The 18736-nt window shown below is 38.5% G+C and overlaps 1 protein-coding gene across 2 annotated transcripts in view; it reads left to right on the forward strand.

Moving 5' to 3' along the window:
- The window catches only part of RELN (reelin), a 649217-nt gene that overhangs the window by 314851 nt on the left and 315630 nt on the right, over window positions 1-18736 (forward strand). For both annotated transcript variants that reach the window (XM_066354462.1, XM_066354463.1), the window contains exons 5-7: window positions 191-223; window positions 3489-3567; window positions 17802-17898. In XM_066354462.1, the coding sequence (XP_066210559.1) occupies window positions 191-223; window positions 3489-3567; window positions 17802-17898 (209 nt within the window). The remainder of the gene's footprint in view (window positions 1-190; window positions 224-3488; window positions 3568-17801; window positions 17899-18736) is intronic.

Consider the following 18736-nt stretch of genomic DNA (forward strand, 5'->3'; position numbering starts at 1 on the left):
AACTAAATAGAGAGTTGCATATATTATTTGAAGATGTTTATTGGCATTTTCTTCTTACTCCTTTATAAAGCTTCTAGCCATTTCATTTTTATATGAATTACATTTTGTAATTGCATTTGTGATTGTTTATTACTGGATTTTGCTTTTGATGCTAATCAATCCTTTTTCCCTTTTTTCTCTCTTGGTTCAGCTCCAACAGAGGCCACTATGCACCTACATCTAGGTAAGTGTTTAAGACCCCAGTATCACTAACCTTGGTTCTAGCTCTGCGTGTCTTCCTCCTCTGGCTGTGTGGGCACACGATGTAGAGGTGAGGAAATTCTCAGCCTCTGATCTGCTAATTGTTCACTGAGATTAGAGTCAGGTCCGGATTACAGTGGAACACAGGACCTCATCGAGGAGGTGATCGTGCTGCCCGGCTGCAGGCTAGTGGAAGGACTTTCACACCTGGTAGTGCATTCATCCTTAGGATCTTGCTGAGTGTGACCATTTGACAGTGTTCTCATGCTGAATTTTCCCTGCTTCTTCTTCCTGTCATAAATAGAACAGAGAAGCAATGAGTAAGGAGCTCTGAGTATGGAGGAATTTATCTCATTTCAGATTTGAGATTTTTGCTCAGATTAGTATTGTGTTGTAAAAAGAGAAATAATTCAGTCATTTCTTCAAAAACTGGAACTGCTTTGTTAAATGGCACCATGTAACATCACCACTGCTCACTCATGATCTTTTGAGTGCCGCGCTTGGCGGGCCACAGCTCCAGAGGCAGGGTTAGGAGTGGTTAAGAGTACAGGTTCCAGAGCCAACCTGCCTCATTTCATCTTCACCACTTTGGAGTCATGTGACATCAAGCAAGTCATTTAACTTCTTTGTGCCTCGGACTCCACATCTGTAAAATAGAAGTAATAGTAGTACGTACTTCTAGGGTTGTTATGAGGATGAACTGAATTCTATTTGTGGTGTGCAGTCAATGATATGGCAGTGTTGGACTTCAATAAATACATTTTAAAAATGACCCCTGAAGCTTACTCATGCTGTTGTAAAACATTCTGTGAAACAAACGATCTTGAGTTAAATTTCTTTTTCTTGTTCAGTGAAGATTTGCTCAGTAAGTTCAGTGAGCCAAAGAAACAAACAAAGAAGGTGAAATACCACCCTTGGCAAAAGTTTTGGGGTTATTTTTATTAGTTAGATCATATGTATCCTCCAATTAACAAAATGGTGGTTCTTCAAAAAATTAAGAATCAAGTTATCATATGACCCATTGATCCCTCTTCTCTGTATCTAGCCAAAAACCTTGAAAATATTTATTCACAAAGATGTATGCATGCTATGTTCATTTAAGCGTTATTCACAGTGGCTAAGACAGGAAAACATGATGTCCTTTGATAGATGATTAGATAAAGAAGATATATATATACACACACACATATACACACATATACTATGGAATACACACACACATATTTATATATATATATTATGGTGTATATATAAATATAAACTATTTATACTGTGGAATACTACTCAGCCATAAGAAAAGATGAAATACTGCCATTTGCAACAATGTGGATGGACTTTGAGAATATTATGCTAAGCAAAATAAGTTAGTCAGAAAAAGCCAAGAACTGTATGATTTCACTCATGTGGGATATAAAACTGAAACTCACAGACACAGACAACAGTATGGTGGTTACCAGAGGGAAGGAGGTGGGGAGGTAGTAAAGGGTAAAGGGGGTCAAATATATTGTGATGGAAGATGATTTGACTTTGGGTGGTGGGCACACAATGCAATATATAGATCATGTATCATAGAACCTACACGTGAAACCTATATGATCCTATTAGTCACTGTCACCCGAGTAAATTTAATTTTTTTAAAAATCATACAGTTTCACAGCCCTGGCTGGCTAGCTCAGCGGTAGAGCATTAGCCTGGCATGTGGAAGTTCCGAGTTCGATTCCAGGCCAGGGAAGATAGGAGAAGCCCTATTTACTTCTCCACTCTTCCCCCTCTACTTTCTCTGTGTCTCTCTCTTCCCCTCCTGCAGCCAAGGCTCCATTGGAGCAAAGTTGGCCCGGGAGCTGAGGATGGCTCCATGGCCTCTGCCTGAGACACTAGAATGGTTTTGGTTGCAGTGGAGCAATGCCCCAGATGGGCAGAGCATCGCCTCCTGGTGGGCATGCTGGGTGGATCCCAGTCGGGCTCATGCAGGAGTCTGTCTTTCTGCCTCCCTGCTTCTCACTTCAGAAAAATACAAAATAAATAAATAAAATTAAATAAAATTTTAAAATCATATAATTTTAATTTTTTCAAAAAACATATGTAAACTAGTTCCAAAATAATTGTACAGGCTCAGAGAATTTATATTAGCTGAAACAAACTTCCCAAACAAACCATGGGAATTATATGGAGAGTTTTAAATATAAAATTCATTTTTTATCACTTAAATAGAAATAATTATCATTTCTCACACAACCTTAAAAATGGGCCTGACCTGTGGTGGCACCGTGGGTGAAGTGTTGTCCTGGAACACTGAGGTTGCTGGTTCAAAACCCCAGGCTTGCCCAGTCAAGGCACATATATGAGAAGCAACTACAAATTTATGCTCCCTGTTTCTCCCCTCTCACCTTTTATTCTCTCTCTCTCTCTCTAAAATGAATAAATAAAATCTTTTTTAAAAAATGAACCCACTTTACATTGTAGCTGACTGTGAAATACTGTTTTTACTCATCCACCCTCTATTCAGTAGAAATATCACATATTCAACAGCTTATGAAAACCGGCTTTGCTCTTAGCATGCCCAGAGTTCTTCTGGAGCTAAAAAGTGTGTTTAGTAGAATCTCAAGTTAGGATAATACATTGGAAACTATGGATGGTTCCCTGGCATTCCTTCTGACTTCTAACATGACTTTATTTGGGAGTTTTATTTATTCATGTAGATAATTTGTCCTATGCAGCTCCGAGGGGGGGTGAATTAATTTGAAACACATTAAATAAAAATGAGTGAATATAGGGAATGAGAGGGAGCAAGCCAGGGCAAGAGGGAGATTGTAAGGAGAAGAGGAAATGAGTTAGTGACTGCCAGCAATGCTAGCTGACAACAAATAGAATGTTCTGACCCTTCTGTACTTTAAGGTGAGTTAGACCCTGAATCTCTTCTGGGCATGTCAAGCTATGAGGGGCAAATCTGTGTGACCTCTTCCAGTAGGTTGGTGCTGGCCTTGGCCTTCCCGCCTTTCTGTCCTGCCTGGTGACACCTGCTCCGGTTTCTCTCTGGAGGCTCTGGTTTCCAGAGTTCTCTGTGTCTAAACCGCAGAGCCCTTCTCCTTTGATAGTTTAAATGGCAAAGCAAATATACTCCAACTGCTCATTTAAAAATTCAGTTTTAACTTAAAACACTATTATTTCTCATAAATGCAGCATATTGACCCTTTTGTGTAGCTAAATCTATTGTTTAGTATAATTTTTTCTAAATCTTTTTCTTTTAGCTGAAATACACAGTGACAGTATTATCCTACGAGATGACTTTGATTCCTACCACCAACTGGAATTGAATCCAAATATATGGTAAGTTACAGGAATATGCCTCACTTGGGTCTATGTAATGCAAAGAGGAATGGTGCTAATGCTCCCTTGGAGCAGTTACGTGAAATTAAATTTTTCGGCAGCATTAAGCTATCACTGAGCCTTGTTTAACTAGAGACTTGGGCTTAATGTAGACTGTGTACTGTCAATTTCTTGACTTAAAAACTGAATCTAGGTACCCCTCAAAGCCATGGGTGTGGTTAGATGTTGTATTAGTTCTTTACATAGAAAACATTAAGTTTAATGTGTCTAATTATTACATTTTGCCAAGCAGAAAAAGGGTAATGGTTTATCTGAAATGACAGATGATTTGAATCATATTTTCAAGTAACTACTGAGTCATTGGGTCACCTCATTATTATATTCCAATCACTTCTTCAAAGGTTATTTCGGTGCAATTTCATGAGACATTTGAGGGCAAAGAAGGAATAAAGCAAAACTCATTTGTTAAACATTTGTTGAATCCATAAGTGGATGCATGAATTTGTTAGCAGTTGTATTTTTTCCAACTTTGGAGAAATGGGCATGTCGACCCAGAGCTTCAGTCAGTCTGAACCATTTGAGAGAACATCTGAATGTGGATTTTCGGTGATACTAAATGTTCTTATGTACACAATTAAGAGTTCAAGATAAAGTAGAAGAATCTCCAGGGTGAAGTTTCAAATTCCAAAATCCAAGCAACACGAGTAGAAAGAGAACCATTTTATCCTCTAATGTCAGCATGTGATATCCATTTCTGGTTTTATTTATTTTTACTGTTCAAATATTAAGCAATAATTAGTTTATGTATACAGTAAATAAAAAGCAGATATGGCTTCTTCTCTCAAGTAGTTTATAGTGTAGTAGAGGATACATTAAGGACATTTTTTAAAAGCTTACAATCCAGGATAGGAATCCTGGTCAGAGGGATACAGATAACATACTGTGGTTCTGAAAAGGAGAGACGACCCTAGTGGGAGTTTCTCGGAAAAGGGACTTGAGAGTTGCAGATGACATGTAGAGAGTGTTGGTGCTTAAACACTGGGCAGAGGAACTTTCTGTGTCTTTTTTAGAAAGAGATATAGATCTAGATAGTATAAATATTCAGAGTCAGACTAGACAGTCATAAAGTACAATAATTTATATACCATTGAAAGAAAGAATTTATAATAAAATATCATTTTCCTATGAATATAACCTAAATATCAATTTCTGGAAATAAATTGAAACTCTGTAAATAAACCTGAAAATAAATTAAGAAAAGGCAAAAAAGTAAAAACCTTTCTATGATAGCTTTTACTCAGGAAAAATTCTCTACTTGTGACATTTGGCTCTTTTGTATTCCATTAATGCAGATGTTGTCGGATGATTTGTTTCTTTCAAGGCAAGTTCATTTCTGTCAAGCTAATTCATTTTCTTCAGTGAGTTTTCTTGACAAATACAAAATGTGACTTTTATGTGGTTCAAATTCAGTTGTTTTTAAAATCAATAAAATGTGATTGAGTTTGCTTCACCCATTTTCATGACTGATCTATCCTTTCTAGACCAAAATTATGGATTTTGTGTCCCTTTTACTTAAGATATGGTTTTTCCTGCTTTTAAAAAAACCTTTTATTAACTTTAAAATGCCACATACTTCTGCCTTCTATCAAATATGCTTCAGAGTAAGTTTACTTTATCCCTTATTATTCACCGCTCTTTCATCTAGCTTCTTTAAGATTAAAAAAAAGAAGAGAGAGAGAGAAAAGGAAGGAAGGAAGGAAGGAAGGAAGGAAGGAAGGAAGGAAGGAAGGAAGGAAGGAAGGAAGGGGAAGGGAAGGGAAGGGAAGGGAAGGGAAGGGAAGGGAAGGGAAGGGAAGGGAGGGAAGGGAAGGAAGGAAAGGAAGGGAGGGAGGGAGGGAGGGAGGGAAGGAAGGAAGGAAAGGAAGGAAGGAAAGGAGGGAGGGAGGGAGGGAGGGAGGGAGGGAGGAAAAGATAAAGAAGATGAAAGAAAGAAAAAGAAAGAAAGAAAGAAAGAAAGAAAGAAAGAAAGAAAGAAAGAAAGAAAGAAAGAAAGAAAGAAAGAAAAGAAAAGAAAAGAAAAGAAAAGAAAAGAAAAGAAAAGAAAAGAAAAGAAAAGAAAAGCGAGAAAGAGGGAGGGAGGGAGGGAGGGAGGGAGGGAGGCAGGCCTGCCTATGAAATTGTCATGTTCTGAGAGTTGACTTTATTGAACAAAAGGTGGCAGGGCTTCTGGGGTCAGGCTGCTTTGGTTTGACTCTTGAACTAGGCACTTGGCCGCTGGGTACCCTGAGAAAAGCAGAAAGCTCGCTTCACATCTCTGAGCCCGCCATCTGGTCAGTAAACATGATAGTAACATTGTCCTTGCAGCACTGGTGGAAGGTTTGGTAAGTCTGGAGAGGCCTGGCTCCCCGCCTGGGGTGCTGCGGGGGCTCAATGCAAGTTAGTTCCCTCTCTCATTCTTTATCTCTTTCCTGCATTTCTCTATTTCCCTTCTGTTCCCCTCCAGCCCCCCTTCTCTTTCCTCTCCTTCCTCTCCTCTCCTTTTTCCCTCCTTCTCTTCTTTTCTTTCATCTTCCTGTAGTGTATTTGCACATTGCTCTCCTTGTCTCCTTTAAGCCCATACATGAACAAAAATCATTATTGTTAGAATAATATTCAGCTAGTTTATATAAATGAGTCTCCAAGTTTTCTCTCATTGCATTTGGATGAAAAACAGACATCAAATTAAATATATCTGTATTATATATTTGTAAAATAATAAAAACGTACTATGGCAGAATTATAAGAAAGGAAAATAAAGGGTATTGGATGACTAAAACTTCTTAAATATAGACATAAAGTCCCAAAAGTCAGAAACCAGAACCCAGTAAAATCTCTCAGGAAATATTTCCAATAATGTAACAAAGCCAACTTTGTTTTGTAACTGCACAGATAGCTTTCATTCTTCCTGAGATCTCTGCGTTCTTGGTGTACATATGAGTGTGTGAGTTTTGTCCCTCGTGATGTTTGTTGTCTTGGACTCCCGGACTTAGCCCGTGGGCACTGTGGAGGGAGGCCCCGCTGCCTCTGCTTTCACACAGTTTCGTGTAACTTTCCACGAGAGAAAATGTGCTACTTATATGAGCATGTTCCTTCCATAGGGTTCACAAGCATCCTATACGTAATTTAATTGGTAATTTTTAAGGACTAGCAAAAAGAGAAATTAAGAAACTGGATCATGTTGATACTATAATGAGGCGGTAGATCAGTTCCAAAGTTAATCACTCATAACTTATTTGCTTTCTTTAACTCTAATGACATCAACCTCTTTTTCACTCCATTTAATGTGATTCTTGATATCCAAGTTTCTTATCTCGTGTACAAATGACTGTACATAAAAAAAGAACACAAAACAATATTACTGTTATTATGAAGGAACATAATAGTCAGGTTACTATTCCAAGTACGTGACAGCAGTTGAAATAGAACCAAGAAATTCTTTTATATCAACTCAATATTGAATGTACTATTTATCTGCTTAGTTTAAATATTATATTTGTTTTAAAAATTCATAAATGTACCTGTGGAAAAGTCCAAGATTTAAGAAAGTGATGAAAGTAAGCCTCCCACGCTGGACCTGTGTTCTCTTCCTCCAGGGGCGGTACTGTCAGCAGTCTCTGCCAGTCCTTCCAAATGTTGGTGCTTGCACAAGTCGGCCATTATGAATTCTGTTCACGAACTTTGGTATCAGAGAAATGAAACATTTTTTATTATTTCATAACCCAACTTAATCTTCTTACTGTTTGCTGCCAGTGATGGAAACTTAATTTCGGTCAACTCTGGCTTGCCCGCTCCCACATTTCGGGAGTGTGTCTATTTCAGGTGACTTACTCATGCACAAGCAGGGGGCTTGGGGGATGCCCCTCTGGTTCCCCAGCCATCTCTTCCTGCGCATACTCACCGAGGCCTCCTCAGCTCATCTGTCTCTGGTGACTGCTACACACAGACAGCCTTCATCCCTGCCCGGACCATTTCTCAGGGCGGGGGCTCTGTCTGAACCCTGCCTGAGGACTTGGGAACCGTTCTGCTGCTCCTGGACTTGGGCCACGGGCATCTTTGCAATGCTGTCAGCTCTGTTCTGCTGTCACGACACTGGTCCTTCTGCCTCCCTGAAATGCAGAGCATGGAGCTCTGCTCTTTCCCCGCAGGTCTCACTGGGCCCTGCTGAGGAAGTGACCCTTTACCTCCCCACTCTCCCAGCGGGCTTCCCATTGCTTAGTTTGAATGAGAAATGAGAAATAAAGTTATAAGTAAATAGAAAACAAAAGCTCTTCATGGGAATCTAGTGGTGGCTCAGGCCTGGTGGGAGTGAGGCTTCTTCACTGTAGCCCTGCCCTGTAGGGGCTGCAGGAGGCGCCCTCCCAGCCCAGCAGTAGCTTCATCGTTTCAAATGTGCTGTTGAACCCAAGGAGCAACACGAGTTCTTCAGCCTCACTGACAACTCTCCGTGATCAAGTAGTTTAGTACGACTGTACCACTGATGGTGGAGAGGGTTACCTCATGTAACTAAATTGAAGGATATGAAGACTTACAAACATGCTTTATCTCACTAACATTTAACTTAACATCTACTACTTACACACCAACCACACTTTCATAGTTCCTTTGATGAATTAAACTATTTCAGTACAACATAAACACTTCCAGGATTCCATATGAATGGAGAGAAACAATATTTTTATTAAAAAGAAATATACCTGATAAACAAAAACTGGGAACATCTCAGGTATCCATCAACAGGAAAATGGATAAACAGTGAAATACTACTCAGCAATAAAAAGGAACGAGTTATTGATAATTAAAACAACATGGCTGAATCTCAAAGATATTATGTTGAATGAAAAAAGCCAAACCCAAGGTCACTTTACTCTGTGGTTTTATTTATATGAAATCTAGGTTAGGTAACTTATCTAGTGACGTAAATGAGACCAGTGGTTACGTCAGGGATGGGGATTGCCTGGGAAGGGGCATAGGAACTTTCTGGGCTGATGAATATCTGTATCTTGAGAAAGCATGAGTTACATAGCTGTGTGCATTTATCAAAACTTAAGATCTATGTATTTCCCTGAGTGCACATTTACTCAAAAATTTTCAGCAATAAGGAGAACAAGAAAACAATATGAAATGGAGAACTTTCTGATTTGGAACTTGCAGTTTAGAAAGAGACAAATTTAAAGGAACTAAAAAGTGAATGAATCCTTAAAAATTTAAGTTTTTTAAGAAGTACCTTTACCCTCCAAGCAATTACAAAATCCAGGAGAACTCTTAGTTTTGCTTAACAGATTAGCCCTTTAATGCTTGTTTCCTGAAGATTACAGAAGGTATCCAGAGTTATAACATCACTACTCTGCTCTGAAGTTCTAGCGGGCAACATGGAACTATCAGAAAACATGGTAAGTGGCAACTAGATGACAGATGACAGCAGATGTTCTTCCTCCAGCTCAGGACTAGTGGCAGAGATGTCCTGTTCAACAGGGACCAGGGAAGAGCAGGGACCCCTCCTCGGAAGAAGCACCTTAGCCGAGTAAGTCCCGATGCCAACAGGGATAGGAAACATCAGAAGATACAATGAGGCTGTTCCTGATCCTATGGTATGTGAGACCTCTGTCATCGGTGTATCACACAGAAGGCCCACAACTGACAGCGAAGGAAGCTAAAGCCATGACTGGCATTGCATGGGGTTGCTTGAATCAAGAAAAAGACCGGAACATTTTCATTTTTATATGTAAAAGATAAAAACTACAGGTTCAGGGAAATAGAAATCACAGACTTCTTTGTTTGGTATTTTCTTGAAAATCCTAATTTATTGGTGCAATTATTCTGAAATGGAGCCCAAATTTGGTTATTTGGCTCATTAAAGTTCATTTTCTTTGACAGAAATAATTGTCTCAACATCAAATATGAAAAGACTGAGATTTTGAGATGGGGGCTGAGTTTTTCCAGCTGGAGTTTTATTCAGTGATTAATAACCTCGCCCACCAGAGAAGACAAGCAGGCAATGGAACTACCTCCTAGTTCCTCAGCGTCCTGGAGCCCCATAAACACCAGAAACAGCGGGGAGCCGATTTACTAGCCAAGTGTGAGCAGCACAATTAAGTGCAGTTTCTGGGTAGTCAGGAAGAAAAAGTGAGACCGAAGAACAATGTCCCTGAGAAAGAAACCACTTCGCTCCATGTCCAGCAGGCCCGTGGGCAGTAAGCCTGGGAGACAGCACCGGGGGAGGGGGACTCCAACCTCGGACACCACCACTGAGGGATCCCTAAGGGACATTTTTTGTAATGATGATCACTTAAGAGACATAGGACCTCACAGGCTTACCTGAAGGAAGATGGAACATAAACCTTACATATTTTTCAAGAGCAGGTAACTAAGGGAGATCGTGAATAATAAGAAAAATCAGGCAAGATAAATATTTTCTCTGATGACATATCATTGCTATAACCTCTAATATATCAGTGTACTTTGAGGTTGTAGAATGATGGAAATTTGATCTATAGGGTTTGATGGTCCAATATTCCAATCTTAGGTGCATTGTTCTCTACTTTTTCTCTCACTTCCTCCTTCTTGTTCCACCATCTCACATTCTGTCTCCTCTTTTTTTAGTAACTTCATTCTCTTATTACTAAACTGTACTCCAGACTTCCTCTCTGGCTCTCTCTCCTCACTTTTCTTACCATGGTGTAGTTCTGGGAAAAGGCCTTATCTATGAGAGAAAGACTTTCCAGGAGGCGGCCCACTAATAAAATGAGGTGTGAATCTTGAGGCATATTGTTCCCTTCTTTAATACCTGTTTTAGATGACGGAAACAGGAGCTTACTTGGTGGAATCAAATGTCAAGTACATTTGAAACAGTGAGAAAATATTTCTTCAAGCAGCATGTAGTGGAATTCGCCATAGTAGGAGGTCAGAATGTTGCGTGCAGTAGTAGCATATAAGAAGAGTTATTTTAACCTAAATAATGTGTATCATTGTACCTGTTAACAAAGGAGAGATCAAATTTTAAAACTCCCCAGTGAAATAAGAAGTGTTATTTTTTACCTTCCTCAGTGAGAAGTAATGAGAAAGAATGAGCTATAAATGGAGTTTGTCATTATCACGTTTAGAGCATGTTTCAGCTCCTTAGAAGTAAGTCGTGATATCATTGAAGGTGATATTATTCACAGTCTCATAGAGTGAACTTTCCTTGCTGTTTTTTTTTTTTTTAATATTCCACATGTACGCCTGGCCTGTGGTAGCACAGTGAATAGTGCTGACCTGGAACACTGAGGTTGCCAGTTCAAAACCCTGGGCTTGCCTGGTCGAGGCACGTATGGGAGTTGATGCTCCCTGCTCCCCCCACCCTCTTTCTCTCTCTCTCTCTCTCTCTCTCTCTCTCTCTCTCTCTGTCATGCGCACGCGTGCACAGTCTCTTTTCTCTCTGTCTTTCCTTTGGAAAATGAATAAATAAAATCTTTAAAAAAATATTCCAGCCTGACCAGGCAGTGGCGCAGTGGATAGAGTGTCGGACTGGGATGCGGAGGACCCAGATTCAAAACCCCAAGGTCGCCAGCTTGAGTGCAGGCTCATCTGATTTGAGCAAAAAGCTCACCAGCTTGGTCCCAAGGTTGCTGGCTTGAGCAAGGGGTCATTTGGTCTGCTGTGCCCCCCAGTCAGGGCACATATGAGAAAGCAATCAATGAACAACTAAGGTGCCACAATGATGCTTCTCGTCTCTCTCCCTTCCTGTTTGTCTCTCCCTGTCTGTCTCTCTCTCTGTCTCTGTCACACACACAAAAAAAATATTCATCTCTCCTGGCCTTGGGAGTTCGCACGTGAGATTTCATCAGCGTAGGCAGCATGCAGCTGTCCCTGGAGGAAGAGGCATGTTATCTTTGGGTCAGGGAATTACAGAGATTTTTCTTTTTCTTTTTTTATTTTAAGAGTGTTTTTCTATAACCAGAAAAAATACTGAATTTATTTTAATATCTCCATTCAGAAATGCTGGTGAATAGAAAGTTCTGGCTCATAGGATGCCTGATTGCTTCAGAAGCTGAGTCCCAGACACGGACTCCTTCAGAGGCAATAAATAATAAACAGATAATACAGTGCCTCGGTCTTGGGAATGAACTGCATGCATCTCAAATGAGAATTTGATGGTAACTGATTGTCAGTGAGTTTCCAGGTGATTAACTTGTTTCAGCAGAGTGCCTGACTAAAGGCTGAGTGATGTTCCTCTGATTGAGTCGGAAGAATGAGCCATGTAATTAGACTGGTCCTGGAAAATAATATTTCAGCTATTTATTTGTTGTTATCAGAATGATGTCACCACCGCCCATTCATAAATCTCCAGTTGTGAGAAGGAGCCCAGTTTTTCATTAATCCTCCTCCTCTTTCCTGTATCCGAAAAGTCCTGTGTGAGTCACTGCAGCAGGAGGGGCCCCGGAGGCTGGGGCCGTGCACTTCATCTTCCTCTGCATCCTGAACGGGTGCTTTAGTATGTTTTCCAGCTTAATAATTTAAAAATCAGGATTATAAACATAATGCTCCTTCAGAAGTGTGCTCCCTACAGCACAGATACACTATATCACATATAATTCTTTATCCCAGATGAAAAAACAGCCACCTTAAATAGTAAAAAACAAAGAAAGAGAACTGACATCAAAATAACAATTGCAGACTGCCAAGGAGCTTGCAATAGTGAAAACAGAACCTTGGTTCAAAGCATTTCTTTTTCTCTTATGTTTATAGCATGACCCTGGTTGTGCTGATTAACAAGTATCTAACCTTATATTTACCAATTATTTTATGTTTTTGTTAGTGAAAAATGATAGTGTTCTAGGTGTATATATAAAATAGTGATGAGATAGCTAAGGTTGTACATAAGCAAAGGAATATTGAATTTCATTATATACTCCAGTCCAGAGAATTCATTCTTAACATTTTATATGAAATCCATAACGTTTTTCTTATTTTTGTACATTTTCACTAGCAAAACAAAATGCTTCTATAAAAGAAAAAAATTTTTAAGAAAGGTCATTTTATTGCTTTTTTTAATTGATTTTAATTTATTGTGTTTATGAAGATTCAAATGCTTTTTAAAGCAAACTCTCACAGTAAAAATGATGACAAACACTCTTTGAAAGGCAGTGTTTTTACAGAATCGGAGTTCTAGTCTCTTACTGGCTGCAGGACAGTGGAGTGGCCAGAATATTGTACAAGGAGCCAGGGAACTTGAACTCTAGTCCTGTCGTTTGTACAATAAGGGGATGAGGAGACTCGGTGACATTTTAGGTGTCCTCTAATTCGAACGTGCAATCATCTGTGAACTCCAGTAATAGATGAGCTGCATGTGGAAACTGAGTGTGTGATAAATAGGTTCAGCGAGAGTTTAATAAATTCAGGTTTGGCATGATCTTTGGGGATAGCAAGCATTTCCCTTTAAAATGTCTTTTAATCATACTGTTCATGGCAGAATCCGTTTGAGGTGGGTGACTTGAATGATATGTCATGGTATTTATCAGATTTTTATGTTCTATTTTTCGTATCATGAAAAAGAAAAAGAGGGGAAAGGTTTTTTACTTATTATACTAGATAAATATTCAGTGTTACTTTTCCTATTAAGAAGAGAAAAAATTCAATTCTAATCCTTAATCTGGGAGGTCACATTCCTTTTTAATCTGAAAAACAAAAGTTTGTGTAACTGCGATTATTTAAAACTTCCTCCTTTCCACAGATCTCTGAAAAATACATTTTCTAACTTTACAAAGCCCATCATTTTCCTGAGAATTCAATTATGAGGCCACAGTTTAAATGTTAGGAACAATCAGCATTTCTTTTTCTCTGAACCTGAAAACATTGGACCTCTCATTCAGCAACCTGAACCTCAGTTGCAGGAACTCCGGGACTTTTCCATAACAGAGGAGTAGGTTTCAGACTGCTGGTGTTCCTCACAGAGAGCACCGCGGGGTTGCGTCCTCACTCCACTCACCGCGTTAAGTTGTTAGACACAGAGGCAATTTAAGAAAAGCATAGAGTAAGACCTTAAGAACATTTAGGTATGTTTTAAGTTCTGGGGAATTACTTTTCTTGGAATACAGGTGTTTATTTACATCTGTAGGTTTTTAAAAGTCACTTTGTCTTGACCCTGGCCAAGTAGCTCAGTTGGTTAGAGTGTTGTCATCTCTATACACCAAGGTTGCAGGTTCTCCAGTCAGGGCTCATACAAGAATCAACCAGTGAATGCATAAATAAGTGGAACAACAAATCAATGTTTCTCTCTCTCTCTGTCTTTCTCAAATCAGTCAACACAAAAACTCAGCTTGTCTGTCTGGCAAGGATCACTATTTTCTTCTGTGAAACCATGTCAGCTATTACCTTTTGTACTGTCTGGTCTTCATCAAGATCATTGTGTTCAGCATGAAGTTATGGTGTATCTTTTCTTTTATGATAATAGCATTCAAGTGTGTCGTTGTATAATAGTTAAATTTAATGGTAGAAAAATATTAGGATGGTCATATTGTAGATTCACTATTAGGAAAGTCACCTTGGTGGGCAGTGCAGGTTATTAGGAACATGGATAGAAACTAACCCACTGCCAGTTATCATGGGCAAATACGCGGAGATGCACTCAGATTGGCACACACTGAAGGGTGTGAAGATGGTTAGAACGCTCCAGAAACCTATGGACAATATGATTTTCCCCCCAGAAACCCATTCTTAAACCTCGTTTTTTCTCACTTCATATATCTTCTTCTCTCCCCTGGCTCCCAATAACGTGCTCCTATGATTTCAACCATATCCTGTCATGTCAGTGCTAATCTTTCTTTGAAGTTCAGATACATATAATCTTTGTCAGCACAACCGAAGAGCTGTCAGTTTCCAACCCCTGTGATAGAGTCATGCTGTCTAAAATGGTAGCCAGTAGTCACATGGCTGTTGAGCACTTGAAATGAAGGTAGTCAGAATTGGGGTTTGCTGCAAGTGTAATATTCACCCCGTGATTTGATGACTTATTATGAACAGAGAATGTCATTAATAATTTTATATTAATTACATGTAAAAATATAATTTGAATATACTGAGTTAAATAAAACATATTAAAATTAATTTCACCTGTTCCTTTATATTTTTAAGTACCATTAGCAAGTTGAAAATTACATGTGGCTCACATTCCATTTATATTGAGTCACAGCATTCTAGAGTGTGCCTGCCCTCTCCACCTCCATGTTATTTCAGGCACTGTCATGTCTTACTTGTATTACATCAATAGTTCTGTCTCTTCTACCTCCAATCCATTATTTGCTAAAGCAATTTTCCTAAAAGTTGGATTTCTATTATGACTTTGGGGGTTTGATCATGGGAATTTGAATCCCGGGCCTATAACTTCAAGGGGTGTAACCTTGGACAATCATGTTTTAATTTCCGTTATTTCACAAAATAGAGGTGGTTCTCCAAACACATGAAACCACTGTTGTCTATTCACTGGTTCCTTAATGCCAGGCTGTAGGCCACCCGTGTTAGAATCACCTTTAAACACTTATTCAGATATCTAGTCTGTACCTGAATCCCATTAAATCAAAACTATGGGGGGCCTATAATACATATACTTTATACTGCTGGTATGTTTCTGATATACAGTTGATTTGGGGACTGCTAATCAATATTTATAGATAGAATCATTGCTCTGGGAATTTCAACATCAGGCCTTGTACTTCATATCAACAGTGATGCTTTTAGTGTATGTATTGTAGTTACTGGGGGATAATAGCAGGTAGCCATTGTGAGGGTTCAATATTCTTTTAATTTTTTTCTGTCAAAGTTGGTGTTAAAATGGCTTAAGAGAGCCATTTTACAGTAAGTTGAAGGCCCAATAATTCTCATCTATCACTGAGTATTCCACTGTAATTCTTTCCTGTACTTTTTATCACAATCACAGTCCTCTAAAAAATAATGTATAATTTTTTTTTGTATTTTTCTGAAGTTGGAAACAGGGAGGCAGTCAGACAGACTACCGCATGGGCCCGACTGGGATCCACCCGGCACACCCACCAGGGGGCGATGTTCTGCCCATCTGGACCATTGCTCTGTTGCAACCAGAGCCATTCTAGCACCTGAGGCAGAGGCCATAGAGCCATCCTCAGCACCCGGGCCAACTCCGCTCCAATGGAGCCTTGGCTGCGGGAGGGGAAGAGAAAGATAGAGAGGAAGGAGAGGGGGAGGTGTGGAGAAGCAGATGGGTGCTTCTCCTGTGTGCCCTGGCCTGGAATCGAACCCGGGACTCCTGCACGCCAGGCCGACGCTCTACCACTGAGCCAACCGGCCAGGGCCAAATAATGTATAATTTGAAGAGTAGAAACACAGTAGTAAAAAGTTCATAATCAAATGTCAAAATAACCTGGAGATGTTTTCTCTGAACCTATGTACCCTGATTGATCAATGTCACTCCATTAAAATTAATAAAATATTTTTTAAAAAGTTCATGTAATAGGTTCTCTCTGGGAGAAAGAAGAACTAATATACCAGTTCTGGATAAAAATGGTGGAAAGCCATAATGATAATAGTAACAGTACACACAGTAACACATTGTTCTTGCTGTGTGCCAGGCACTATTCTAAGTGCTTTGGACCTCAGGCCTTAATAATAGTTGTATTTATGAAATTTTCTTATATTCATTCATTCATTCATTCATTCATCCACACAAATATTTATGGACTACAACATGTACGGCATAAAATGGTGAACAAAGACATGTTTGTTGTCCTCATGAAACTACTACTGCATTTCTTTTCATGTCAAGGACATTTATTAGAATCTTGCTTCATAGTAATCAAGAGAAGATTTAAATCTTCTACTGATATTTGTGATTTTTACATTTCATACCAAAAATTGTTCCCTATTTATTCTGCAAAATAATCAAAGATTCTTGACATTGTCACCTCCTGGTCTAGGAACACAGCTCAAAAGATTGGAATGATAACAGTCACTTATTCCATGCAATATACACACAGGGAATACAATGATTTGCCAATTTCTTGTTTATTATGCTTCTGTCTCTAGACTTTTTGGACTGACATGTTCACACTTTTGTGTTTCTATCTGAATGGGAATTCCTACTCCCTCTTTTTCTAAAATTAGCAAAGTGCCTAAAGGGCACAAAGCAGTTATCTCCAAAACAAAGGGCATAGTGCTCTTCTCACAAGGTTTGGCACTTGCAATGTGAAAGTCTCTGAAAATGTTCTTTCTGCATGAAATACATCTCTCATGTGGTTTGAGGTTCAGACAGAGAAAACAGACCTGTCTTTCTACATGTTAGGTATGTAATGATTGTAGGTTGAAATGTCACAGTGCAGAGCATTGTAACTTGCTGTAAAAATGCTACATCAAATCCAGAATATTTATCAATTTATTTTCTACTGAAAACATGGATAAATTTAATTTTGAGATCTTGTCCTAAAGATTTATTAACCACTTTATTTTACAATAATAAAGAAAGCAGCTAATTAAATTATTTGCAAAGTTAATGCATTAGCTCATTATCCAAACTTTGCTTGAATTAGAATTTTTGTATTTGATATTAATATGTAGATTAAATGTAATCTGATTTTATTATTTTAGCAGACTGTATTTTTAGATGTGTAAATTTATTTGAGAATAGTAATGTTAAACATTTACACTAATTCTATCTCAAAAGAAAAAGATTTAAAACTTGTAAAACATCTTTTAATTTCAGATACAAGTTTTTAGTTCATTGTATAAGTGTATATTACTTTGCTTATCTTTAATATTTGCAAACATCCTTGTATTGAACATAGTATATATTATATGTAATTATTGGTAATAATACCATCTGCTATTATTAAGTATCTACTATGAGATTGGTTCTGTGCTCTGTATTTATATACACTCTCTCATTTAATCCACACAATAACTATGTGAGTTTAGGTCAGTATTATTCTTATTTTATAGATGAGAAAATTGAAACTTTGGAAGGTTAAGTAAATTACCCACCACTGCAAGTAGCTGAAAGAATGGGGACTTAAATTTAAGTTGTTCTGGTGTCATGGTTCCTTAACATGTAACAACACAAAGTATATACTATTACTTTCCTCAAAATGATTCAAACTGAGTAACAATAATTATTACATTTTTTTCTTACCTAAGCAATAAACCGCTTTGTGCTACTTAGTTCTCAGAATGGAGATGTATCTGTGTTCCCACAGGGTTGAATGTAGCAACTGTGAGACAGGAGCACAGTGTGGCGCAATTATGCACGGCAACGCTGTCACCTTCTGTGAGCCGTACGGTCCGAGAGAATTGGTGAGTATGTGCTATTTATGTACATTATCCTGAATACATTGTCTTTACTGAGCTTCTTGCCAATAAAAGGTTCTCTTATGCTCTTATAGTTCAGATGATGAAAATTTGCAGTAGTATTTATATTATGAGTTCTATTACAAAATATCTCAAAATTGGGAGCAGTAATTTTTATGGTTCATTTTCAAATGCAAAACTTAAGAATTCAGTAATAAAGTTGGAAGTACCAGTGGATCTCATGATTGGAGAGCTTTTTAAAAACTGGGGCATATGACATAAAAGTTATATGTGATACATACATCTATATATTTAGATAATATTTGTCTTTATAAGTTCTTGTGTAAGCTTTACTTCTAAACTTACTTCCTCCTTGCAAGCCAGAAATGTTAGACGAGCAATTTTGTCACATTATTTCTAAAGTTTGTTTCCTAACCAAAGAAGAACTTCAATAATTGTTTTAAGTGAGCACAGTGAATAAACCAGTTTTTAATTTTTTTGGTTTTGCCACATTGTTCAGGAACAAGTTACTTTCCTTTAATTCAGACCAATTAGACCTGCTGAAACCAGTAGCCCCCAGCACGTGGCTAATGAGCCCTTTGTTGTTCCTTGGTACTTTCTGGCTTGAAGAGTGAGTGCATTCATTTCCCGTTCTTGAAAGTGGATATAAAGTGATGTTATATTATTCTGGCCCAATTCCTTTGCACCTGATAGTCTTCTCTCATCACTCATGCTTTGCTTTTCTGCTTTACACTTGAGCCTCAGTGCTTCCGCTTTGCTCCCCCTCATCTTCCTTATCATACGGCTTGTAGTAACAGGTTATATTTTTCATTCCTGTGTCACA

This window comes from Saccopteryx leptura, chromosome 12, assembly GCF_036850995.1.
Source record: "Saccopteryx leptura isolate mSacLep1 chromosome 12, mSacLep1_pri_phased_curated, whole genome shotgun sequence".
In the NCBI taxonomy this organism is placed as follows: Eukaryota; Metazoa; Chordata; class Mammalia; order Chiroptera; family Emballonuridae; genus Saccopteryx; species Saccopteryx leptura.